Source organism: Delphinapterus leucas, chromosome 12 (genome assembly GCF_059928025.1).
Source record: "Delphinapterus leucas isolate spDelLeu-1000000601 "Yukka" chromosome 12, BTC_Dleu_Yukka2, whole genome shotgun sequence".
Lineage (NCBI taxonomy): Eukaryota > Metazoa > Chordata > Mammalia > Artiodactyla > Monodontidae > Delphinapterus > Delphinapterus leucas.
In genome coordinates, this window is record NC_143140.1 from 74,480,102 (window position 1) to 74,505,702 (window position 25,601).

Below are 25,601 nucleotides of genomic sequence, written 5' to 3' on the forward strand. Positions count from 1 at the left end.
TAGCCTTTGGCATAACTGGGAGGTTTTCCATTTCAGATATGCATTTCTTTGAAGAATAAAGTTTTGTGAAAATATGCAGAAGTAAATTATTACTCAACATTGCAAGCATAGGCAAGAACCAAGGGTGGAATTTGGTTTGTTTGTTTAGATTACCGGAAAACTGCTTTTATAAATTATGAGTGTGAATACGTTATTATATCTGTCTTTGAGAACAACTTGAGCCAGATGTTTTGAGTTGGCTCGCTTTTAGAAAATGTTAACCCTGGTTTTACCAAGCCCTCATTCAGTGGCTACTTCAGTAGCCATCTTTTTAAGTAGCCCTGCCTTTAAGAGAGAACAAATTAATTTCTTCATGAACTGGCTCACTGTGTAGGAATCAATTAGCAGTGACATTTGATTGCTCCAAGTGGACAAATCCAAAGCACTACATTTTAGACGCTCTAACATTCTTTACTAAAATATTTCAAAATTAGTTTCTTAAAATATATCAATTTTAGCGTGATTACACTAAGTTTAAACATATGTTTACACTTAATTTCATATGTTTAACTTTGAAATTGCCCATTAAAAAGCATTGTCTCTTAAAACAAGACTTGGGCTCATCACTTTGCTGTGTCTTTTGTTTAATCTTGGCAACTTTTTTCCTCCTCTAGAAAATCACTAGACTTATATTCAGAAGAGCTGGTTTGAACCTTGGTCCTGCTATCAATTAGATATGTAACTTTGGACAAGTTATATAATCTATAATAGTCTTATTTGTGTCATCTGAAGAGGGAGGAGGTACTAATTCCCAGGGTTGTTATGATGCCAAGTGAGATAATCTATGTGAAAGCCCTTTACTGTGATCTATAAATATAATGAACACCATGATACTGTGCCTAGTTTAATTGACATTTCATCCAATTAAGATAATCGCTATTTGGTAGCATTATCTCTAAATGCGGTTTAGCTACTGCAGATGAGAATCACATAGAAGAATGCTTTAAGTGCTTTTTAAGTGATTATTATGGGTGTCTTCTCTTTCTCTTTTCTATCACAATGAGTGCCTAAGGGAAAAAGCGATTCCATTAAGGTGGGGTGCTACTTTTTCTCTCTTAAATTATTGATTCACAGATTTTGTTATAGTAATGATTAATAATAGCCAACATGTAAATAGTGCTAACTCTGTGGCCAGTACAGTTTCCAGGACCTTCCAGTATTAATCTATCTAGTCCTCCCTATAACCATGGGTGGTGGGCACTTTTATTACCACCAGTATAAAGTGGTGAAGCTGAGGTACAGAGAAATTAATTTATTCAAGATTACATGGTCAGTGTGATCAGTCAGATTGACTTGTTTGTATACCTTTCATTAGCTCTAGGGAAGAATTTGGCAAAAATAATGTATCATGATAAAGACAACAATGAACGTTAGTTGGGTCTTGGATGTAGGGGATAGCATCTCATTTTGGAAAAATGATGCTGCTTGCATGCATGTTGGAATGACACAGAGACTGTATCTTATTTTCCTTTCTTTTTTTCTTTTATAATCTCCAGTGCCTTTCACTGGATACATTACTGTTAATCTACTAGGATTAGTTCTCTCTCCTGAGCCCAAGGTATAGTAATAGAAAGCTAAATGTGCCAGAGAGGCAGGCCCTGCTCATCTCAGTCTCTTGCTCTGAGTGAAACCATTGGAAAAAAGAGCCCCGAAACCCCATCCAAAGAGATATCCCAGACCTTATGCGCTCAGCCATTTTTTGGACTTAGACTTTGGTTGACTTAGTTTCGTATACTGTACTTAGTCATTCTTTAAGTTAGGTGTGTTTTCTTTCATTTAAGTGACTCATTTATTTGTTCATAAATTTAAAAAATTTTATCAAAGCTCTCCCATGTGGCAGGGGTGCTGTGAGTTCCTGAGGGGTAAGATGGTGACTATGACAGTACATACCCTCTGCTTGTTCAGCCTAGAGAATAGTGGGAGAAGCTGACAATAAACAAAGTAATCTCACACATGGAATTAACCCAGCTGCTCTGAATCATGCTACAAGGAGAGGAGCATCGTGCTCCAGGGATGGATAAGAGAAGGCATTTGGGGCTTCCCTGGTGGCACAGTGGTTGAGAGTCCGCCTGCCGATGCAGGGGACACGGGTTTGTGCCCCGGTCCGGGAAGATCCCACATGCCGTGGAGCGGCTGGGCCCGTGAGCCATGGCCGCTGAGCCTGAGCGTCCGGAGCCTGTGCTCCGCTACGGGAGAGGCCACAGCAGTGAGAGGCCCGCGTACCGCAAAAAAAAAAAAAAAAAGAGAGAAGGCATTTGGCTAACACTTGATGATCATAGATTGTTTTCTCTGTCTATCCTCAGCCCTGTAAAAGATGTTGGAGACTTAGGGAGAAAGAGCCAGAGGGAGGGCAAGTTAGAAAGAATGGTTGGGGAGCAGAATTGGCAAAGCAAACCCCTGCATAACACAAGGTGGCCACAGGGAAAGGAAAAAAGAAAAACCTAACTCTAGCAGCATAACACATCTAAATCCTTGAATATATCACTGCATCATAGAAGAATAAGTAATACTTGTACTAACTACCATTTTCAAGAAAAGTCATTGCATATTCATTCCACTCAACTCAGTAAAAGAGGGAAGAACACAGTAAGTTGAGAGTGAGTTCCATTAACATGGTAGAAGTCTTTTACTTTTAGAAAGTGTATGTGTCAGTTTTATGACAGTTTATTTATCCAGAATGTTGGATAAATGACATTGCTGCCTACATTTATACAAATGTTTAAAAACAACATGAATATTAATTTCAAAAGCATCACTAAATAGAAAGACAGTAGACCTTGGTTTCTGGATCCAGCTGGTGACCAGGCCCTGGATAAGTACTACTTGAGAAATAATTGATTGCTTTACTTTTCTTCGTACCTCTTATTATCATCTGTCATTACATTACTGTTTGTTTATCTTTGGGTCCAAAACTGAAGTGTAAGAATCATTCAGACGGAGACTTTGTCTTTCCTGCTCATTGGTATATACTATTTAGAATAGTGCCTGGCGTGTAGCAGGCACTCAATAAATATTCACTGAATGAATGAATAAACAAGATAATCGCACAGGTATATAATTACCAACTAAAATAAACAAGCGGGAGAAGTGAAAGTATTTTTCAAAACTATAAGTACTGGGCTTCCCTGGTGGCGCAGGTGGTTAAGAATCCGCCTGCCAGTGCAGGGGACACGGGTTCGAGCCCTGGTCCAGGAAGATCCCACATGCCACGGAGCAACTAAGCCCGTGAGCCACAACTACTGAGCCTGCGCTCTAGAGCCCTCGAGCCACAACTACTGAGCCTGTGAGCCACAACTACTGAAGCCTGTGCGCCTGGACCCCGTGCTCCACAACAAGAGAAGCCACCGCACTGAGAAGCCCGCGCACCACAGTGAAGAGTAGCCCCTGCTTGCTGCAACTAGAGAAAGCCCGCATGCAGCAATGAAGACCCAACGCAGCCAAAAATAAAATAAATTCAAAACAAAACAAAACTATAAGTGCTTCACACATACAAGGTGATGCTGTTTATTTGAATTTTAGAAAAAACTACAATCTGCCAGAAGATAACTTGTTGAATTTTTTGTACTGGTAGCTAGCTTTCTCTTTAAACATTTATTTCCTGTTTCTCTTCCATGGTTTGTAATATTGTTCTACATTTATGGTTCTATAAGATCCCCTCCACCCCAGCTCAGTTAGTCTGTAGAGTAGAGATTCTTCATCTGAGTCAGTGTACCTATGTGAAATCCAGTGTTCCCTCCTGAGGCCTCATGTACTCCCTGAAATTGTATGCCAAGGGCAGTGGCCCCTGTACACTTTACTGGAGGGAGTTCCCCTGACTTTTATCAGATTCTCAGCATTTATGAGCCCCCAGTTTAAAAAATCAGTGCTCTAAAATTTTGTATTTTTCTTTTACTTTGTGTTGCTCTCTTGGTTTTTCTTTTTCTTCTTGAGATGGTTTCATTTTCCTTTTAATGTTGATGGTTATATTTTGGTATTTTAAAATGTTTACTGTTTGATTGTCCCCATTGTGTGGTACTCTTGGGTAATTACACGCCTCTGATCCCAGCCCTTCTCTCTGTCTTTCTTTTGTTTGCCCAGCAGCGTGGGGATGTGCCAACTGCAGGGTTGTCCTCTCCAACCCTTCTGGGACCTTTACTTCTCCGTGCTACCCTAACGACTACCCCAACAGCCAGGCTTGCATGTGGACCCTCCGAGCCCCCGCGGGCTATATCATTCAGATAACGTTTAATGACTTCGACATTGAAGAAGCTCCCAATTGCATTTATGACTCATTATCCCTTGATAATGGAGAGAGCCAGACTAAATTTTGTGGAGCAACTGCCAAAGGCCTATCATTTAACTCAAGTGCGAATGAAATGCATGTGTCCTTTTCAAGTGACTTTAGCATCCAGAAGAAAGGTTTCAATGCCAGCTACATCAGAGGTATGTAAACCAAAGGCAGCGCCAACCTTCTGGTTTCATTTAGCCTGTTCTACAATAAACACGAGGACCAGAAGACGGTTATGCTCTTTTATGTGAATGTGAATGATTAGGACTAGAATTTAAGGGCAAGAATCTGTTAGTGTTCTCTGAACGTTCTCATTAGTGATATAGTTACCAGATCCAAAATCTGGTTACAGTAGAGCTGAATTCTTTTATATTGTTTATATACAGAACATTTAAAGGCTGCTTGAAAGACCCTGTAGATATCCCACAGCTAATAATTGACTCTGTAATTCTAATATCTCTCCGTCAAACATTTAAAACATTCTTATTTAGAAATCCTTTTATTTTAGGCTTTTAAGATGTTGCCCTTTTCAGGAACTAGGGGGACAAATGTGGGAAATAAACATATAAATTTAAATGTAAAAAGAGCTATGTATGACTGAAGCTAATAAACAGCAGAGCCTGAGGAAAGCCCCTTGAAAATGGCTAATTGAAGGAAAGAAGTATATTTTTATCAGACGTATTTCCCGGGTTCCGGCATATCAGAACATTTAAATAATCTCATTCTCTCCAAGCCAGTCTTTCCTTAAGGAAAACTCAAGCTTTGAGACTGTGAGATTTAGTTATACTTTTTTCTTCCTTCTGAGCTGCTTAAGTAGGTGTTATGTATCAAAAAAAGAAACAAAAGAGAAAGGCACCATTCTGACCATTATTATTACAAATTGTGTTTTTGGTTTCAGCTTTATTTACTGTTTGCGACTGACAGATATATATGTGGTTAATTGAAACACACATGCTTTAATTTTTCAAATAATGTTTTAATGTTATAAAATACTGTAGGAAATTTGAAAATTAAAAAAGAAAAGCAAATTAGAATTACCTGTACATCTACCACCCAGCCATAACCACTAATAAAATGTTGATGGACATATTTCCTTCCAGCCTTCTTATTTTAACAATGCATGTAGAATACTGGTTACATATTGTATAAGTATCCCTTTGGGTAAGTAGACCTAGAAACTGCTTTATATATAAGAAGTAGACTAAAAAATAATCATTCTATTAGATTCCATCATGAATTTTTGACTAGAATATTATATTAAAATGATGTTATTACTATAGAGCTATTCTTGGTATGTATTAAAATATATTCAAACTAGTATTCATATGAAGCCAGTATTGAACAGTATTTTTGGGGAGAGCTACTTCTCTCTCAAATCAGTACATAATGCTTCACAATATCTATAATATTAGCACAGAGCTAAATTTATTGTGTTACTTAATAATTTTAGATATGTCACAGAAGGACTAGGCTAAAGCATTTTTATTTTGAATTTGTCATGCACAGAATTATAGTGATCTATATTAGTAATCAGTAATAGCTGTATATCGACTATGACACAGATACTTTTCCAGCGCTTTGAGGGGATTAAGTTATTCAGTTCTTATGGCCCACCTGTATAATAGATGCCCTTCCCTTTGTTTTATGGACAAGGGAGCTAAAGTAGAGTGGCATGCCCAAGGTCACAGGGCACTGTGTGGGAGAGCTGGGCAGGGAGCTCCACTGTCTGCCCTTTAACCACTGCTCTTTACTGTCTCTCAGAAACTAGCTCACATGCCCAGATGCAAAAGAAATATAGCTTAAAATGCCATTTTTGTTTGTTTTTTTACCCGACTCCCTCTCCTCAGTGGAATTGTCTTTGCCTTTGACCCTAAAATAGCCTGGTGATGGGGAAGACAAGTAGGATATGGGGTGTCTGAAGGGAAAGGGTAGCACAGGCATGTTTGGGAAGGGTGAAAGTTAATGAAAAATGGAACTATTAGCTATTATGTTTAGAAATTATTTGAAAAGAAACATAGTTTTGAAAATCATAATGTATAAAGAGAACTTTCTTGAAACCAGTAGGTTCTTTAATTTTCCCCCCCACCCAAATCAGGGATTTAAAAGAAGAAAAAGTCTGTCACCTTGGCAGCTATAACTGGAAGGTTTAGGTGTGAGAGCCAAGGTTTAGGTGATTAGAGTTAAAAATGGGTGGGGTTTCTTATTGTTATTGGTATAAGGTACTGGGTTGGTGAAAGAGAGTGGTGGACAGAGAAAGAGAAGAGTGTGGGACAAAGGGTGGGTAAAAGCCAATTAGTAGAGAGTGTGGAGGGGTTGGCTGTATCAGACATTTTGCATCTCATTAGTCCATGTCTGATGTTAACAGGCTTTATCTGTTACTGTGTTTTGTCCTAGTTGCCGTGTCCTTAAGGAATCAAAAGGTCATTTTACCCCAGATGCTAGATACTTACCAGGTATCTCTTGCAAAAAGTGTCTCTATTCCAGAGCTCAGAGCTTTCACACTCTGCTTTGAAGCAACCAAAATTGGCAAGGAAGACAACGAATGGACAGCTTTCTCCTACTCAGATGCATCCTTCACACAATTGCTCAGTTTCGGAAAGACCAAGAATGGCTACTTTCTATCTATTTCTGGCTCAAAATGCTTACTAAACAGTGTGTTACCTGTAAAAGATAAGGAAGATATTTTCACAGAAAGCTTTGAGCAGCTCTGCATCGCTTGGAATAATTCTTTGGGATACGTTGGTGTACATTTCAAAAGAAACTATGGGGCAGTTTCATGTGATTCTACCATTAGTAAAGTTATTCCTGGAAATGGGAAATTGTTGCTGGGCTCCAATCAAAATGAAATTGCCTCTCTAAAAGGGGACATTTATAACTTTCGACTTTGGAATTTTGCCATGAATTCCAAAATCCTCTTCAACCTCAGCTGCAATGTGAAAGGGAATGTGGTGGACTGGCAAAATGACTTTTGGAATATCCCAACCCTAGCTCTGAAAGCTGAAAGCAACCTCAGCTGTGGTAAGTCTCTGGCATAGTCACTCTTTAATTTTTTTCCATTGTTCTATGAATATGTTTGTCAACAAGAAATTATATAGACACACATATATGTGTGTGCTTACCAGCCATACATATTCAATCAAAGCTTTAGTCCTACCATTTTTAACTTTTTCCTGTATCATAAAATATCACATGGTTTATACCTAATATAAACAATTGTGTATAATTATTGCGTCTCATATAGAAATGTTAACCCCAGGACTAAAACAAAAGAAATTAATAAGTTACTGTCTGTAATCATGAAGATGATACAGTGAAAAGCTGACCTTTGTCATCCTAGAATGAAATTTCCAGAGCATTACTTAAACAACCACCACCTAAAAGAAGGGCATTTACAGGACTTCCCTGGTGGCGCAGTGGTTGAGAGTCCGCCTGTCGATGCAGGGGACGAGGGCTCGTGCCCCGGTCGGGGAAGATCCCACATGCCGCGGAGCGGCTGGGCCCGTGAGCCATGGCCGCTGAGCTTGCGCGTCCGGAGCCTGTGCTCCGCAACGGGAGAGGCTACAGCAGTGAGCCCGCGTGAGAGGCCCGCGTACCGCAAAAAAAAAAAAGAAAAAAAAGAATGGTATTTACTTAGCCAATATTAAAGATTGTTCATTTTATGGAAAATCTTGATAATCAGGAATTATCAATTTTCTTTAACCTTTTTCTCCATTTATTTGAAAATGAGCAATTGTTGTTTGTTAAAAATACTCTTGTCTTTTTGGTTGCTCTTTGGGAGACTTTAAATGTGATATTATTCTGAGTAGCTAACTGCAAAATATTTAGGGAAATAATTCTAAGTTACAAAAATTATATGAAAATAAACTTCTAGCAGTTATTCTCTGTGCACATAAGTCAATTAAGTCCTTATTTTACTGTAGGACTGAGTCAAATATAAAAAGTATAAATTTCATTATCAATTTTCAATATCATGACTAAATCTAAGGTGTTGATAATATACATTTTTTTAGTCACAGAGATAACTGTCAATAAAGGAGGGATAGAAGGGGCCTAATATTCAAAAGTCATTTGTATGTGACTTTGGAGGGAATTCTATCAGAGCTTCATTCCCAATACTTTCAACAAAGTAGGACCCACCGTGAAGACCTGAGGCCACCTGCCCTGTTTCCCTGACCTGCGTTTGCCCTTCCAGCCTGGGGGGCTCCTGTCACCTACCCCTCTGTGGGCCACCCATCTCTCCGTGTGGTCCCTAGTGCTCCTGAAGATGGCGGGAGGCAGTTATGTGATGTCTTTTGAGAGGTATTTCCTTGTGGGCTGTTGGAAAGAGGGTAAACCACAGCCCTGTTCCAGGAGACCCTGGAACTTTTAAGAGTTAGTGGTGTTCCCAGCATCCTCTCATTCTGAGATTAGCTACAGAGAACGACCCTCAGGGACTCCCAAGAGGTCTTTCATTCAGCAAGGGAACTGAGAAAATCACGTGTGTGTGTTTGGTGTGGCATGGTGAACAGCGAGGAGAGGGCAGTGGTGTACTTCCTACGTTCAGGGTGATTATCTTTAGTCTAGGGACCCGTTTTCATCATATCCTTGGCCATTATTAAAAACTCATAATATAGACTATTTAATATTTGCCTTCCTGTGGGTCAATATTTGAGTACTATGACAGCCAAAAGAAAAAAAAGAAAAAAGGATTTGGCTAGTCATGTTAATAGTTGCAAAATACTTAAATTATACTTAAATTGAATGTGTATTATGTACTAGGTACTGTTTTAAGTGCTTTATGCATGGTAACTTATTTCCTACAACACAGGTCCCATGATGTGAGTTTTGTTATTAACCCCATTTTGCAGATGAGTAATTGAGGCACAAAGAGATTAAATAACCTATCCAAGGCCATTTAATTAATAAGTGGCCAAGCCAGGAATTGAAGTCAGAAAGTTCAGTTTTAGAACTGTGTTCTCTTAGACTGTCTTTCAGAATAGGCAGGACTAGAAGATGAGATGTAGTGCTAGAATAGGCGAGTCACTTCTTGCCAAGATGAGGAATACAAAGGTCCGAGAGCTGTCTCTTCGGGCCAGAAAGCACTGCTGGCCAAAACACTAGCTTTCCCAGGTATTAGCATGGTATTTGTATTAAACAAAATAAGGTTTCTTTCCTGCAGTGCTTCTTTGATACCTTAATATAATAAAATGTGAGGACTGTAGTATACAAGAATTCCTAAACTTATTTTAAGATATCCTCTAGACCCGGGGTTGGCAAACTAGGATGTTTTTGTAAATAAAGTTTTATTGGAACACAGGCATGCGCATGAGGTTTTATATTGCCTGTGGCTGCCTCTGTGTTAACAACTGCAGAGCTGACTGTGAGAGATGACATGGCCCACCATCCTAAAACATTTACTGTCTGGCCCTTTAAGAGAAAATCTGCCAACCCCTGAAACTAGACGGATAAAATCAAAGGGTCTAGTCTTCTGAAGCATACACTTTGGACAATACTGGAAAAGACCTGCTAGATCTTCTGGGCCAGAGATAATAGACCAGTCCCTCAGGGGCTAATTTAGCCCTTAGACATAGGTGGTGGTGGCAACACTGCTTTGTTTTCATTTATTAACATTTGTTCCACGCAATGCTTTTAAATAATGATTTATCTCCAACATCAAAAAATTTGATTTCACATAAAAATGAATGTTTGGATTCTCTGATAAACAAAAAATGAACACTAGTCTAGTGTTTCTGCCTGAGCAACGCAGCTTAAGCTAAGTGGTGACCACCCCCTTTGAAGGGGCTTTCCAGGTCCCCTCGGCCCTTAGCACCCTCCATACTCTCCCCACGCCAGCCCCCGGTAGATTGACTTTGGCCTGGGTAGGCACTCATGTTTGAGAATCCCAATTTAGGCCACGCCCTTCACTTTATAAAGGGCAGGAAACTGAAGCTTAGAAAACATAAGTGGCCGAGGCAGTTGGTGGGCTAAAATTCTCCTCTCCTGTCCCCGTGCCCAGGGGTTATACTTGGGAGTCCTCATATTTTCTTTAACACGGTTTTTAAAGCTCCTTTCCAAGCCTTACGTTTACTGGAAAGCATCAGATATGTGCTCGTGGAGCTCAGCCATTGGTAAGTTTTCAAAATGACTTCAATCAAAGGAGTAGCACAAGTTTACAGAGTCAGTGTCTGAGTTCCTTTAACTTTTATAGTCATCTCCTTGATATTCCACAATGACGCTAAACACCCCCATTCCGTACAGTCAGATATCCTGGACTGTGTATCAGGACTAATAACGGGAGAGGGAGTTTCCTGCTGCTTAATCATAAGCTTTGGGAGTTGAAGAACCCAAGTCACTTATTAACTGACAGGAAATACCTGTATCAGAGATTATATCTAAGCTTGTTAGCTAAGCGAAACTTGAATAAGTGAAAAAAAGTATGCTCTATTAACATTTTAACCTTTCCTTTTTTCCAGAACGCTGTGGCTTGCTGTTTTGGGTAATGGTAATTTCCCAAAACTAATGATCAGTACAGTAGCCAATGGGAAAACAGAGTTTCATGCCTAACATTCCATGGGCTTGACAATGTCTGTTAAATATGAGCTTTCACTCCAGGGTCAACTTGTGATAGAAAATGAATAGATTTTCCAAAGGTCTATTGCTAAGTAAATTTTAATATGAAAATAGGATGGTAGAACAGAACTGACTGCATTCAACATTAAAGCATCCTGTCGTTTGTTTCAAATATTAAATATCCTAACCTTAATAAAATCAATATTTTATTAATAAATGTTTTAGTAATTTCATAACTGGACTTTTGTTTTCCTATGCTGTTCTAAGTATAGTTAGGGAATATACGTAATTAGGAAATTTCCAGCACTTTTTTTTTTTTTAATCATGTTTAATCTTGTCAGTCCTTTTCAGAAAGAAATGCTTTATTTAGCAGCAATTCCTTTTCATTTTATATCGTCATTCTTTTTCTTAGGACAATTTTATTAAACAATAATGAGTTTTATAACCTCCGTGGATAGGCAGTTTCCCTAACGGACTCTTTAATCATAAGTGCAAGTATTTGCCTGCGTTCTGATTCGAGTTTAGATACTGGCTAATGTCCATCAATTTTCACAAAGTACAGATAGTGCCTTCTATACCAGTTATATTTATTTTACTGATGACTGCTCTTTCCTGAGTACTACTGTGTAACTCAATGAAGAGTCTAAGTTCAAACAAATTACATTTATTTAACAAGCATTTATTAATCACTTCCATTTATTAACCATCGTGCATGTAGAGATAAGACACAGTTCACAAGTACCCAAACTTGATGTTAATTCTTTTCTAGAAAATTTTGGATTTGGACCGACTGTTGTTTTCCTTTCTGAAATTTTATACTTAATTACCAAGGCTTCATCAACTCCTGGATTCCTACCCTTTCATTTTCAATTATTGCAGTTTTGTCCCTCACAGCCATAAAACTCTGATTCACTATTGGCTCCTTCCTTTCATTCCTAACAAATTACTGAGTGTAGCATTTTTAGATGACTGAATTTTTTTTAAATAATAAAGATGAAATCACTCATCTTTACAAAGGATGTTATTCTTTGAAGATGCCCAAACTCTTTATGAGCATAAATGGCATCCAAAAATAATTTTATTTTAAATATATTTATGAAAAAAACCAAATTCAATTTAGTAACAGCTGCAAAGAAGGAGTTGAAAGGGATTATTATTTGTCTTATTAGTGCAACTCACATGAGAGTTTAGCTCTGTCAGCTGTTATTTGGATTGTCATTAAGTTGGGTGTGAGATGGGTTATTGGCTACTCAGTCTTTTTTCACTACCACTTGTGTAAATATTGACTCCTTTCAGTAGCAAGATTTTGGAAGAACAAAAGTAGAGAAGAAAGATTAACAGCTTTACAGCTTTTCGTCTACTGCCCTTTCTTAGAGATTACTTTTTTTTTAAGGAAATTTGACTTTAAATTTTGCAGTTAACATTAAGTGAATACCTTTAAACCTTAAATTTTGCAGATAATATTAAGTGAATACCTTTAAACCATAAATACCTTTAAATATTTGGTATCCACAAATATCAGTGAATATACATAGGTCACATTCTGAAAAAAGTTCCTTAATGATAAATATATTAATAGCCAAGACAAAGAATTGTCTCTTTTTCCTTAACAATCTTCTGGTTTTAAATCTGTCCACCTAGAAAAATTGATTGGGAGAATGACTTTTCTATGTAGATATGCTGAAAATGGAACTGGGTACAAATAAAAAGTTTGTGCACATTTTTAATATTTTATGTATATGTAATTTGGTATATTTGTAATGTAAGATTTCATTTATCAATATTCTGGACCTTTCTAATTAAATTTGTCCCTTGTATTCAAACCATTTTCACTGAAACATGCTTCAAATTTAATTTCTGTTGCTATACTGAATCATCATAAAATAGTGTTCATAAAGTATTTATAAAGCAATGTCAATTTGCTAAACTAAAAGTACCCAAGAAGGAACAACTGATAGTTTAATACTGAGAAGTAAATGTTACAATTTTCCATAACAAGCATGTCACATGATGAAATTTAGACTTGCTACCATACAACGAAACTGATGAAATGTTAAAGAAAATTGTTAAATATCTCACTCTAAATCCTAACAATCCTAACTCTCCTGATTTTCTCTCCTTATTTCCACCTCTCAGCTCTTTGATATCTGCAGTGGAAATGTAGTTAGCCTGAAAACTTGCTTTCCCACAATGCTGTCCCCTTATCTCCCTTTGTCTTCCAGAGATATTGTATCAGCGCCGGAAGTGGCCTTAGGAGCCTTTGTCTGCCAACATTGTGTGAAATTTGAGAAGCACAAAAACTCAGTCCATGGGTCTCCTCTCTTGCATGTTATAGTGGCTGAGATTTCCTCAGTCATTCTGAGTTTTAAAAGCTTTTTAGTTTTCAGAAGTTCCTTACTAAAATATAAATACCTAAAGGAGAAGTAAGGTCATGCAAGAAGGGGACATGATGGGAAGGAATAATGGGCAGAAAACATTCAAGATCAAATTCTAGGCTGGCTTCAACTTCTACCTCCTCACGTGCTCTTTCTCCATAGTACACAGATTAAGTGTTTAATCGGAAACACACACCACCGCCCCGCCCGCCCATCTCTGCTTCCTTTCGTAGCCAAGCTTCCTCTTTTTGCATTCACTTCTCAAACACTGGAAATCTAGAGTGCATCATTCCCACGCTACTGAAGAGAATTTCTTCTACTGAAGAGCTGTTGCCGAAATTCCAGTGCAAAGTGAAGGGTCTTCTCAGTCTTTATCATTCTGGAACTTTCTGTATACTTGATGGTGGCCACACCCTCCATGAAACTTTGTTCACTTGAATTCTGTAAAATCACCTTCTACAAGAGCTATTTTTGTCTTCTCAAATCTATAGCTCTTTTTTTTTCTTTTAATCTGAAACTTAAATATAAGAATATCTATGGTTCCATCAAATCTTCTAGCTCAGGTGATCCCAGACACATCTACAGCTTCTGTGGAGTACTTCCTGGCTAGGCCTCTTACAAAAACATGTACACCTTGTACCAGATGTCACACAGGTACCTCAGTTCCTATTCCTGGATGTACTGTTTAGCCTACCCCACCTAAGTTTGCTTTTCTTCCAGTATTTACTATGTCCTTTTATGAGATCATTGTGTACCAATTTCTCAAGTTGGAAACCAGAAAAATTCTTCTATTCTTCCCTTTCTTTCTCTGTTCTCCAGTTGGTCACTAAATAAATCCTATATATTCCATCTTCAAATGTCTTGTATCCATATCTTTCTGTCTATCCTCACTGTATTTATGATATCAAGCCTGAATTATTGGTATTATTCATGCTTCTTGTATCGCCTGTCTTTTAGTTATAGAGCCTCAAATGTGATTGTTTTTAAATTTAAGTCAATTTTCTCACCAAGCTCCCTTTCACTGTTTTCCCGTTTACTTCAAGAAAGAGTTCAAAATGTTGTCGTTCATATCGCATTCAATAATTTATTCAGAGGACCCACCGACTATGTGTGTGGGATATGCCATTGGAAGAAAGACACAAAGTCCGGAGACTCATAGTGCCTGCATTCTACAAAGCCCTCCACAAGCTGTCCATTACCTATATATCTGATCATTCCTACCAATTTGCTATAAATGTCCTATTCCAGTAATGCCATGCCACCTGGGTTCCCAGACCATTTCACTGCCTTCTTGGTATATGTTTCAGTAATTCTGTCTGCTAGTAATAACCATCTCTAGTCTCTTCTCCCCTGATCAGTATAGTGACCCCTCATATTTCCGGTTAATCTTTGTAGTGGATTTCCTATTCACCCTTCTCACCAAACTGCTGGTCACATCTTCCTTTTGGCCACTATGCATCTATATCACTCAGAGAACTGTGAAGCCATCTCCCATTCACGCCTCTCTGAGAGCAGAGGCATTGTTTTAAAGCATTCTTCTAGCCTCCATGTCTCACACACTTTAAACAGTGAGTGAATGTTTATTGGATGAACATGTAAAGGTCTGTGATGAGATCTTCTTGCCAGTTAACATGGCAGACCTGCTGGAGGCCACAGGGTTGAGTCTTTCTGAGATAACATGATTCCTTCCTTGGACCAGCTGCCTGAGGCAATCAAGAATGAAGAAACCACGACTCTGGAGATGCTGCTAAATTGCTGGGATGCTTTCTAATTATGCACACAATTAACCTAATTAGACATCTTTTGTTGGCTCATGTACCTGCTCTGCCTTTATGTACCATTCCCACAGGAAAGTTTGGAAAATGTTTAAACATTAGAATGTAGTCACTATTATAGAAATGTTCTTTAAAAATTAAATATATGTGTGTATGTATGTATATATATTTGTATTTATTCTTCTGTCTTTATTCATAGTACAATATGCCTTGCGATAAGTTTAGCCTATCTTCCTCAGCCTCAACCTGTTGGTAAAAGTCTGTTAATAGCCAGAGGGAGATTTAGTGCAACAGAGAAAAATCCACTACTCCTACTAGAAAATCAGCTCAAAATTTGTTTCCTGCTGAGGATGAGTCAGGCAAAGCTTGAAATAAAAAGACACAGAGACCAATAAGTTTCCAGTCACGGAAACTTATTTCTGGAATTGCAGCTAGCATGTGCTAGTGCCTATGAACCAAAAACTTGCATTTTATGAGTGTTAGTAATATCCAAGTTCACTTTTGAAACTTATCTTTGATGTTCTTATTATTTCATTTGTATGAATTTCCACCAAAGCCTTATAATTTATTATGCGAAAAGGCCCTGAACTTTTTATTCACACTTTAAGGGGCAGTAGCACTTATTTTCCTTTCATGTGTGCATGGGGCCAGTAGATTGAGTTAAAGATTTTGAGGGAGATTTCAGGAGCTTGATTTTACATTTCAGTAGCTTGACATTGATACATAAAGATTGTTAGAGACTTTCTTGATGTTGGAATATTACTGGCGAACTCTTCCAGGGTTGCTCCTATTACACCAACCAGATGATTCATGATTTTGGGGGAGAAAAACTATAATTAAATCATAAGTCAAATTTGTACAATCTTTCTGTGTTGATCGAGGTTCCTACCTGATCCCGCTCCCGGCCGCAGAACTAACCAACTGTGCAGATTTGGGGACCCTTTGCCAAGGTAGGGAGTCAACATCGTCCTCTGGAGTCTCTGTTTCCTACTTGCTATTTTGGAAAATGTAGTTGCCATTGTTTTGAATTTTATCTTTTCACTTGAGAAGCCAGAAACCAGAAAACCAGAAGAATTTCTGGATGTGTTTTAGTTGTGTGGGTGTGCAGTGTAGAGAAGGAATGCATTCACACACTGTATGACCACATTTCCATAAAGCACTGAGTTTTTTAAATGTGAATGATTATGTGCTATTAGGAAAGGTTGACTTCATTTTTTCCCTCAATTTGGTCTCAAGAATATTGTCCAGTATAATATAGCCATACAATATTTTGAAAAAGTATTCATGTTTAAAAAACAAGGGGAAAAATTAAGTTGAATAGTTAGTTAAGACAAGGCCATGAGGCAATTTATGATGTGCGATGTAACTTCAATATTAACATGAAAATAGTTTGAATGTATGATAAGTCTGAATGTATGAATAGTTTGAATGTATGTAAGATAAAAATAGTTTGAACTAATATGGATGTTCTTTTATTAATTATTATAATGCATAATGACTATACTGTGGTCAGTATATATATTACGTACTGAATGGTTGCATGCTAAATAATACATAATCGCATGGATTTTAACATAATATATTTTACTTTAATTTTATCATGCTTCTTCTAATTACCCATGACCCATTTTCATCCATTTATTCTATTATATGCTTCTTTTTGAAGTAGCATTTCTATGTGCCACATTAAGAATCATGACCATGCCTTTTGTAAAGCGGGATCTTTTATTAAGAGGATCATAACATGAAAGTGATGGGGGTTAGAAGTGAGATGGAAGGAATAGAAACCTAAGCTCTCTTCTGTAGCTCCAGTGTGGGAGTAGAGTAGGCAGGGAGAAGGGGTGTAATTCATTATTATCCTTGTTTCCTTTCTGAGACATTATTTCTTGATATTATTATTGAGGAATACCCTAAGAAAATAAAGTCATTAAGTAGCTTCTTTCCATGAACTCAGTGTAGTTTTAAAATAGTTATATGAAATAGAAAAAAGCCTTGGTTTTGCTTAATTCAAGGTGTGAAGATTTTTTTTTAATTTTAATTTTGTTTTTTTCTTTTAATCTGAGGTAGGAATGATTCCTTGGGTCAAAGGACTAGATGCCCAGTTTTTTTTCCCCCTATGTCCTAAATGACCAAAAAGCATTTTCATATTCACTGATGTATTTTACATTAAATAAATATAACTGATTGTTCATAATTTAAAAATATAAAAGACTTTCAAAAAGAATCCCCATTCTTAGGTGTTATATATTACTTTGGAATGGAAAATTATTTTAGTTAAGAATACACATTTTGAATAAGGAATTCAATATTTTCTAAAGAGGCTTTGGAAGGTAATTCTTTTTATAATCACTGAAATGTTTTAAATTCAGGTAACTTTTTTCTAATTAAGAGAAATACGTAACAAATGGTTATTGTACATAGAAAGGTACATCTTATACAAATATACTCCAAAGATAAACTAAAGGAAAATAATGTGTATAGCTATTTTACTACTTACATTGTTCCTCCAGAATTTCTTGGAAAGGTATTAAAGCATTACATAAGGGCTTAATCTTTGAGAGTTTTAGTAATATCAGAAGCATAGCCTTGACATACTGTTTTGAAAAGTCTCTCCTGTATGACTTGCCCTTATGAAATCCATTTTATCCATCAGTGTGTAGTAAAGATTTTGGGATCTTTAGATGATTGATTTCATCTATACATTTCATTCTCTTTTGTTTTCCTTTACATTTACCTTCTCTAGGAGAAGTGCATTTTCCCCTGAGATTTTATTTTGCTAGTCTCAGTATATCAGAAAGACTGACTTTAGATAATTTTCAAGCTGACAGGTGCTGTACAGACTTCCTTCTCTAACCTTTCTTTTTACAAACTTAGCAGACTGAGTTCTGGATAAGGTTTAGTCATTTACTGTGTGGTCATCAGCCTCTTGATGGCAGACCTAGATCTAGAATCTAAATGTTCTTTCTCCATTCCCTTTGTGCCGGTTCCAGACTCTCATACAATATGGCATGAAAGGCCATGGGAACAGATTCTTAATGTACCATAGAAAGCGTTGCTTCATTTTATGCATTATAACCTTGGGACTTGTGTTCAGTGGCAAGAAATGGTTTCCATTCCTCCTTTATATATTTTCATGCGTTAACCATAGATTGCTCATCCATATTAACTTTCACGTGCTCCTTGCAAAATTACATCTCTCTCACCTTTCTTACCAGCTACTGTAAACTCTCCTAGTACTACACCACCCACTGTCACCACTAACATGCCTGTTACTAACAGAACCGATAAACAAAGGAATGGTAAGAAATCATTATCTTTTATACTTGTAGTATGTCTGACTTGATGAAAAATTTTATTCTAAGGGTGGAAATATCTAATGTTCCAACAAAGTTTCTATCGTTAGAATCAATTGGTACATTTGTACATTTGTAAGGCTAGTAAAATAAATATCACTTGACTCCTTTGAGTTCCCCATTCTAATGACCAATGGAATGAGTACATTTCTAGTGCCACGCTTCTGCACTTTTAGCTAAAATTTCTTTCAAAGGAAGCTTTAAAAGAAAGGCATTAAATTAAAGGAATTAATTTGCATTATACTAGAGATCTGAGAAGAAAAATATTCATCACATTCTGTCAGATTATTCTCTAAGGAAACTAGTTTTTAAAGCATTTTATAATCTCAAAAAACTAAATAATTTTAGTAATTTAATTTCTCACTAAGGCCAACTTTATATTCAAACATTTGTGACAGTTAAATTATTTTTATATGGTAATACTTTGCTCTCTGTTTTTATTTGTTGAAGAATAATGGTTAGAATGTGATTGTATATCAATTAAATCATAAATCAATTTTCGACTGACAAAACTTCAAGTAACTGCCAATACCTTCTGTTTTTTCCCTCTCTATATACATGTTTTTGTTTATATTATTTGTAACTTGCAAATATAGCAGTCACATAAGATAAGGAATGAACTGGAGAAATGCCAGGCGAATTGAGTTATTATTTAATCTGCTACCTATATTAACTACAATGCATAGCCTTCTGGTAATTCAGTGTAAGTGATTTCAGTTTCTTCTAAAAAAGAGAAATTCCAATCAGGTGACAACACCATTGCTTCAAACACAGTAGTATTCTCAAATATGAGGTATTAGAAACAAAGGAGGGGGCTTCCCTGGTGGTGCAGTGGTTAAGAATCCACCTGCCAATGCAGGGGATACGGGTTCGAGCCCTGGTCCGGAAAGATCCCACAAGTAGCGGAGCAACTAAGCCTGTGCGCCACAGCTACAGAACCTGTGCTCTAGGGCCCACGAGCTTGAGCCTGAGTGCCACAATTACTAAAGCCCATGTCCCTAGAGCCTGTGCTCCGCAACAAGAGAAGCCACCACAATGAGAAGCCCACACACCACAGCAAAGAGGAGCCCCCGCTCGCTGCAACTGGAGAAAGCCCACATGCAGCAATGAAGACCCAAAGCAGCCAAAAGTAAATAAATTAAATAAATTTAAAAAAAGAAACAAAGGAATTTTCTCAACCCCAATCATTTAACTTGCAAGGCCAAGACATCTGTAAAATATCACCAGGGACCAAAACCCAGAGAAAAGAAACCCACATAGTTCATTTTTTCTTTTGGCTTTGGGGGTTACATCAACTTCCTGTACATTTAAGGACATTTAAATTGGAAGTACGGAATATTTTACATGAAACGTAGATATAAATTTGATTAGGGATATAAAGACATCAATTCAGGGAAGTGTTCATGGTTATTCTGGTGGTTACACCAAGGAGATTTATGATGGAGCAAAAATTCCAACAATCCCCAAGAAAGCAAGAGTAGCTGAAATTTCCAGTGCATATTTCACATGGACCCCAGCCAGCAGATGGGAATATTATAATTCTGACTAAGTATTTCACCCTTTGTATGAACACACAAAGAGCCTCTGTGGCATTCTCCCTCTAGGACTGGCACATCCTCTGCTGCCCAAGAACGTTTACATGATGCTTCAGAGTCCTTGACTTGGTGGAGTGGAGCTGTGTTCACTCAATCATGTCATTTCTGACGTTCTTGAAGAGAGCCTTGTTCAGTCCATCTCTCTCTGCGTCATAACCTTCACTGGAGTTTCAACAAAGCAAGCAAATGTTAGAATCAGTTAAAATGGTTTTTCTTAGCCACTTTAAAGAAAAAAAAATCTAATTCAGATCATTCTTGATAAAAATGTAATCCTAGCACTTAAAAATATTTTAAAATATTTGAAAGTCATGTAGTAGCAATAGTCTCAAAATTGTGTACTCAAATTTATGTACCATCTGAACAATTTTACCACATCCTTGAACCACCTCTACTATTTATTTAATAGTTTTTCCCCCTAAATTGACTCACTTTTTTACTTAAACATTTATATTCATATAAATAAATTAATATCACTGTTGTAAAATGAAACCAGTACTACTTGTTTTAAAATAGAAGTGAAAAGTGAAAATAAATGTAATGAAAACAATGCTGTTGAATTCTCTCTATATCCTATTGCCTTCTCACATCTCAGCACCTAAAGCCTTCATTATCTTTTTAAAAAGAGAGGGTAACAAAGGGTTAGAGACACACTGTAATTAAGATGTTTTTTCTTTGGTATAGTCAAATTTGAAATAATTGAAAAGAGAATTACTTGTTTACCTTGTGAATAAATGGGATTTAGTGTCATGTCCTAGACTATCTAAGCTTATTCACACACTGTCAACAATTTCAAATACACTTTTCTTACTCCTTGGGAAACTGATGTAGTAAACATTCTCAGGCCTATGATCTGATATATTAGGGAACCCTGTTTTGTTCACTGTAAGAAAGATATACAGCTATCAAATCTGTTATCTACCTTATCTAGTCCTTTAAACTCTGGACTATTAAAGAGATTTACTGAGTTCGTCAATCATGATATGCTGGTGTCAGAGGGAGAGGGATTGAGATTGTTTGGCAATCAGACATATTTTTTCAGTATATCAATCAAATTTATCTTCCTGGCTTTTGTAAAATGTTCCTATCCCCCTGTGTAAAGTTCTTTTTGTTATTTTTAATAGGATTTTTATCTGATACTTCAGATTATATACTAAGAAAATCTTATCTTCTAAGCTACTTTTCATAAACAGATATTTCAGTATATGAGAGATAATCTAGGTATTCCTACAAATAACCTTAGTGCCTTCTGCATTACATTCCCAAGAAAATCTCTTGGACTAATCATTGTTTCCATTCCAAATCATATGTTCTATGCTTGAAACATCACTGTACTGCTGCTGAATATTAGACTTTTGTGAGATTAGCACAAGCAACCCAAGTAAGGAACTAACTTTGTTAGTCCTTATTATTGTTCTAAAAACCTAACTTACAAGTGCAAATTGTATCATTGCTTCTAGTTTCTCCCATACGTTTGACTACTCAAAAAAATTCACTCGCAGGATATTTGTGTGCACCCAACAATCAATCTAGCTTTATAGGCCAAGTATCTTAAAGAAATCATGTGTGTAGGATGAACAGGACTCCAGTCATATTATAAGTGCCACTGTCATACTATAATTGCCACATCACCAGTTCAAAGAGATAATCTTGAATCTAAAATAACATTTGGTTTATAGTTTAACATTTATCTTTTCAAATGTATATTTTAAAGCCTACCTTTTCAAACCTATATTTCATACCCTTGAATGGAGAATAAAGTAGTGTCTGTCATTTCTATATCTTTTAAGAAACTCTCAGGAGAGTGTTAAGAAGATAAAAAAGGGGAAAGATAATTGGAGAAAGATCTACAGACAGGAACATGTTTTGATACCACATCTGTTATGGCAAGCAATGGTTTCTACTTTGAAGTTTTGTGAGGCTGGACGAGTTATCTAATTGGAAAAAAGGCTATCACAAATTCTTCAGGCTTGGATGTCATTATTAGGACAATACATCTTTTGAAGTGTCTGGAACATATGAAGATTTGTGAATAGCTTTTCTACTGAGACACAATGTGAGTTGTTACATCTATAGGAGAAGGCAACTTGACTACTAGGAGGACAGGGAAAAGCCTGCATCAGTGTATCTTAGTTGTGCGTTCTCTGTAATGTCAATGCTTGAGAGAATTATTTCACTGCGGTCCAAAATGTCCCCTCCAGTGGACATTTTATCTTGCTTTGACAGTTCATTCTTGGACATTTCCTAGGATTACTTGTTGACTACGTTATCCAAAAAGTTTAAATAAGTGTAACCAGTAGACACTATTGAATAATTTTTGCTAAATATATATATATATAAATATATATATACCTCATTCTGAGGCTTCTGAAGAGAGACTACTGGAAAACGATCTACAGCACTGGAGAATCTCTAACACTTAGGGGTAGGTTCTCTGGTATATTCACATATTTTATTTAGCATAAGCAGTGTGACTCTAGAGAGAGTCATATATTTATAAACTGACTCTGATATGTATAGGCTGACTCTGATATGTAATGTCTTTCTTATTTATAAAAACTGAATTGGGAAAAAAGTGTGGAAATACTTTAAATTTTAAGAAAAACATCTTAAGCGTTTGGATGCTTCCATAAAATTTCAGAAATGTGAATGATTAAAAATACTGATTTTTAGTATTTTGCAGGATTCTCCTGAGAGGGAAGGAATACAACTCCTAACATAAACACATGCTTTAGGTCTCCATCTAGTGGTAGCTTGTCACTTACTTTATTGGCACCGGGGAACATGCCCAAAATAGCCCTCAGATCCTGACATCAATATAGAATCCTGGACATCTGCAACTTGAATTTCCTCTCGTTCATTCAGAATGTCCATGATTTGATATGATGAGAGCTACAGTGTAAAAAGGTTTTTTTTTGTTTTTTGGTCTGAATTATTATCATTTATTTTAAATATACTCCTGGAATTATTTTTCATTCAGAATATTTTTTAAAGGAACATGAGGTCAGGATCATTAAAATACCTGAAGAGTTTTAGAAGCTGGAATAATAGTATGCATAAATTAAACTAAATATCCTTGGACTTGTACCAATTTCATAGATTTATATTATTATACCTGGGAGCGGCAATTTATTTTAGCATGAGTTTCTGACCCCTGTAGTGGAAAAACATTCCTTTAGGAGTATGACTGGAATTTGCATTTTGGTAGATTTCGGAGTTCCCAGAGGCATACTTTTGTACTTTTATCTACTGCCTCCCCCAAATCTTCATTAAATCTATTTCCCATTGTTTTAATTATATACTTTTACATTTTCTATGCATATTTTTCTCATGTTTGTAAGCATGAAGGTAGATGATTGATTGACAATAATGAAGAATCAATATTTTTTTCTGTATATAACCTACCATTTTTAAAAAGATTTTTTTTCTCATTAGCTACTTTTAGTAAGGTACCCTATAACACACATAGAGAGAGATTTAGCAAACCCTGGCTGGTCAGTTTGATTTTCATTTTAAAATATATATATATATATGGCAGACTACTTTAAAGATTGCACCCTGCCACCCCCCCCAAAAAAAAGCTGAACCTCCTTCTGACATAGGATTTTCTTTTAAAAGCAAGTGAGTCCAGTTAAAATTCCATCTGCAAATATTTTCTTTTTTCCCCCTTTACTTGATACAAATGACTACATTTATAGAATTTTGATAAAAAATCTGGTGAAATACAACCCAATAACTTAATGGAAGTCATTGCTTTAGTGAAGAGGGGAAAGAGGACAGAGAGGATAAGGGGCTGTGGGCCAAAAATATGTGATGCCTGTTCTTTTCCAAATTAAGTTCTGCCCATCATCTTACTCAAGTTTTCACATTCCAAACTATCATTCTTCATAATATAGAAAAAAAGGATAATTTTTTGTTACAACAAATCAAATTGTACCTGAAAAATCACCATTTTACATACAGGAGATAGAATTCTATAGAATTAAAAAATATGAAGAAACATATGCAGGTGATAATTTAGAAGCAATGACTTCATAAGAGTAAACTAAATGATAACTACTTCTAAAAAGTTGCGAAGGTCAATGAGAATGAAGTTAAAATATCTTGTAAATTTTCTGTACCTATGTAGAAGGCGTTTCTTTTAAGTTGTATGAAATCATGTCCTTGTAAGTGTAAGTTGATAAGTATATGACTGTAAAATATAATTAATGGACTAAATCTTATTTCCAATGGACAGATGGAATTATTTATAGAATTTTCATAGAGATTCAAAACATCCTTCATCACCCCGAGGTAAAAGTACAGAGCAAGGTGGCCGAATGGGTAAGTGAATTGTAAAATTTCTTTATTGGCTTTAAGACTTTAATCTCTGGAAATCTGGAAAAGACTCTACTGTCTAACTGAATCCACAGATCATACTGAAACATAGATACTATTCATTATAAATGTATGTATAGATATATAAGTGAGATATTGCACTTTTGAATAGAAAGAGAGATACATTTGAATAAGGACAAGAAAGAGCCTAATAGACTATTATGTCAAATAAGAAAGGTGCCTCACAAATGGAAAAGTGTTTTGAGAGGTATGTTTATTTACTGTTATATCCATACATTCTCAGCACTTTGTTTTTGTTCTGTTTTATTTATTTATTTTTAATTTATTTTTAATTTAATTTAATTTTATTTTATTTTGCGGTGTGCGGGCCTCTCTCTGTTGTGGCCTCTCCCGTTGCGGAGGACAGGCTCTGGACGCACAGGTTCAGCGGCCATGGCTCACAGGCCCAGCCGCTCCGCGGCATGTGGGATCTTCCCGGACTGGGGCACGAACCTGCGTCCCCTGCATCGGCAGGCGGACTCTCAACCACTGCGCCACCAGGGAAGCCCTGTTCTGTTCTTTTTAAAGCAGTGAAAGCAGGTTTTATGCAGTAACCACTGACAGTAGGAGAACGTGCTGAGCCCCATTCTGATTTGTGCAGAGGTGACTGGGGGTTTTAAAGGAACAGTGAGGGTGGAGGGAGGAGGAATGGTAGGGACTTGAACAGAGTCAGGAAAGTGAAAAATTACAAAAAAGTGGGAGGGGTGGTTGGTCCATAAAAAACCCTTCTGGGGTTGCTAACTGGTGCCTATCGAAGTTAGGCTCCTATCCTCCCACAGAGACTGGGAGATGGGCCCTATCTTCAGGTGTTGGCTGGAACAAGCAGTGAATTCATTCATTTGTTCAGCGCTGTTTTTAAAAATACATTTCTTATTTTTTTATTTAATTGAGTGTTTGATTCAAAAACCACTAAATATAAAAAGATATATCATGAATATCTTTCACCATCCTTGACACTCATCTGCCTGGAGACCAACCTGTCTGCATAGAAATCACTGTTAGTTTTTCTTGGGTTTTTCAAGAATTTGTTTGCGACTGTAAAAGAAAATGACTATACATCCTTTTTTTTTCCTTTTTATATTAAAAGTAGCATATTGCACACACCATTCCACACTGTACTTATTTTTGTTATTGCCAGATTTGCAGTATCAGTACACAGAGACCGTCCTTATCGTTTTTTAAAAAAACAGGGTACAATATTCCATTATGTGGCTCTCTAGTCATTTATTTAACAAGTTTTCTGCTGATGGATATTTGGGTTATAATTTATTTAA

At 36.6% G+C, this 25,601-nt stretch overlaps 1 protein-coding gene across 9 annotated transcripts in view; it reads left to right on the forward strand.

The window, feature by feature from the left end:
* ADGRG6 (adhesion G protein-coupled receptor G6) overlaps window positions 1-25,601 on the forward strand; it is a 151,546-nt gene that overhangs the window by 59,847 nt on the left and 66,098 nt on the right. For 4 of the 9 annotated variants that reach the window (XM_089922061.1, XM_089922067.1, XM_089922066.1 and 1 more), the window contains exons 3-7: window positions 4,117-4,461; window positions 6,701-7,324; window positions 15,887-15,955; window positions 18,221-18,304; window positions 24,188-24,273. In XM_089922061.1, coding sequence (XP_089778187.1) covers window positions 4,117-4,461; window positions 6,701-7,324; window positions 15,887-15,955; window positions 18,221-18,304; window positions 24,188-24,273 — 1,208 coding nt within the window. The remainder of the gene's footprint in view (window positions 1-4,116; window positions 4,462-6,700; window positions 7,325-15,886; window positions 15,956-18,220; window positions 18,305-24,187; window positions 24,274-25,601) is intronic. The other 5 variants (XM_022557985.3, XM_089922068.1, XM_089922065.1 and 2 more) reach the window with 4 other exon arrangements.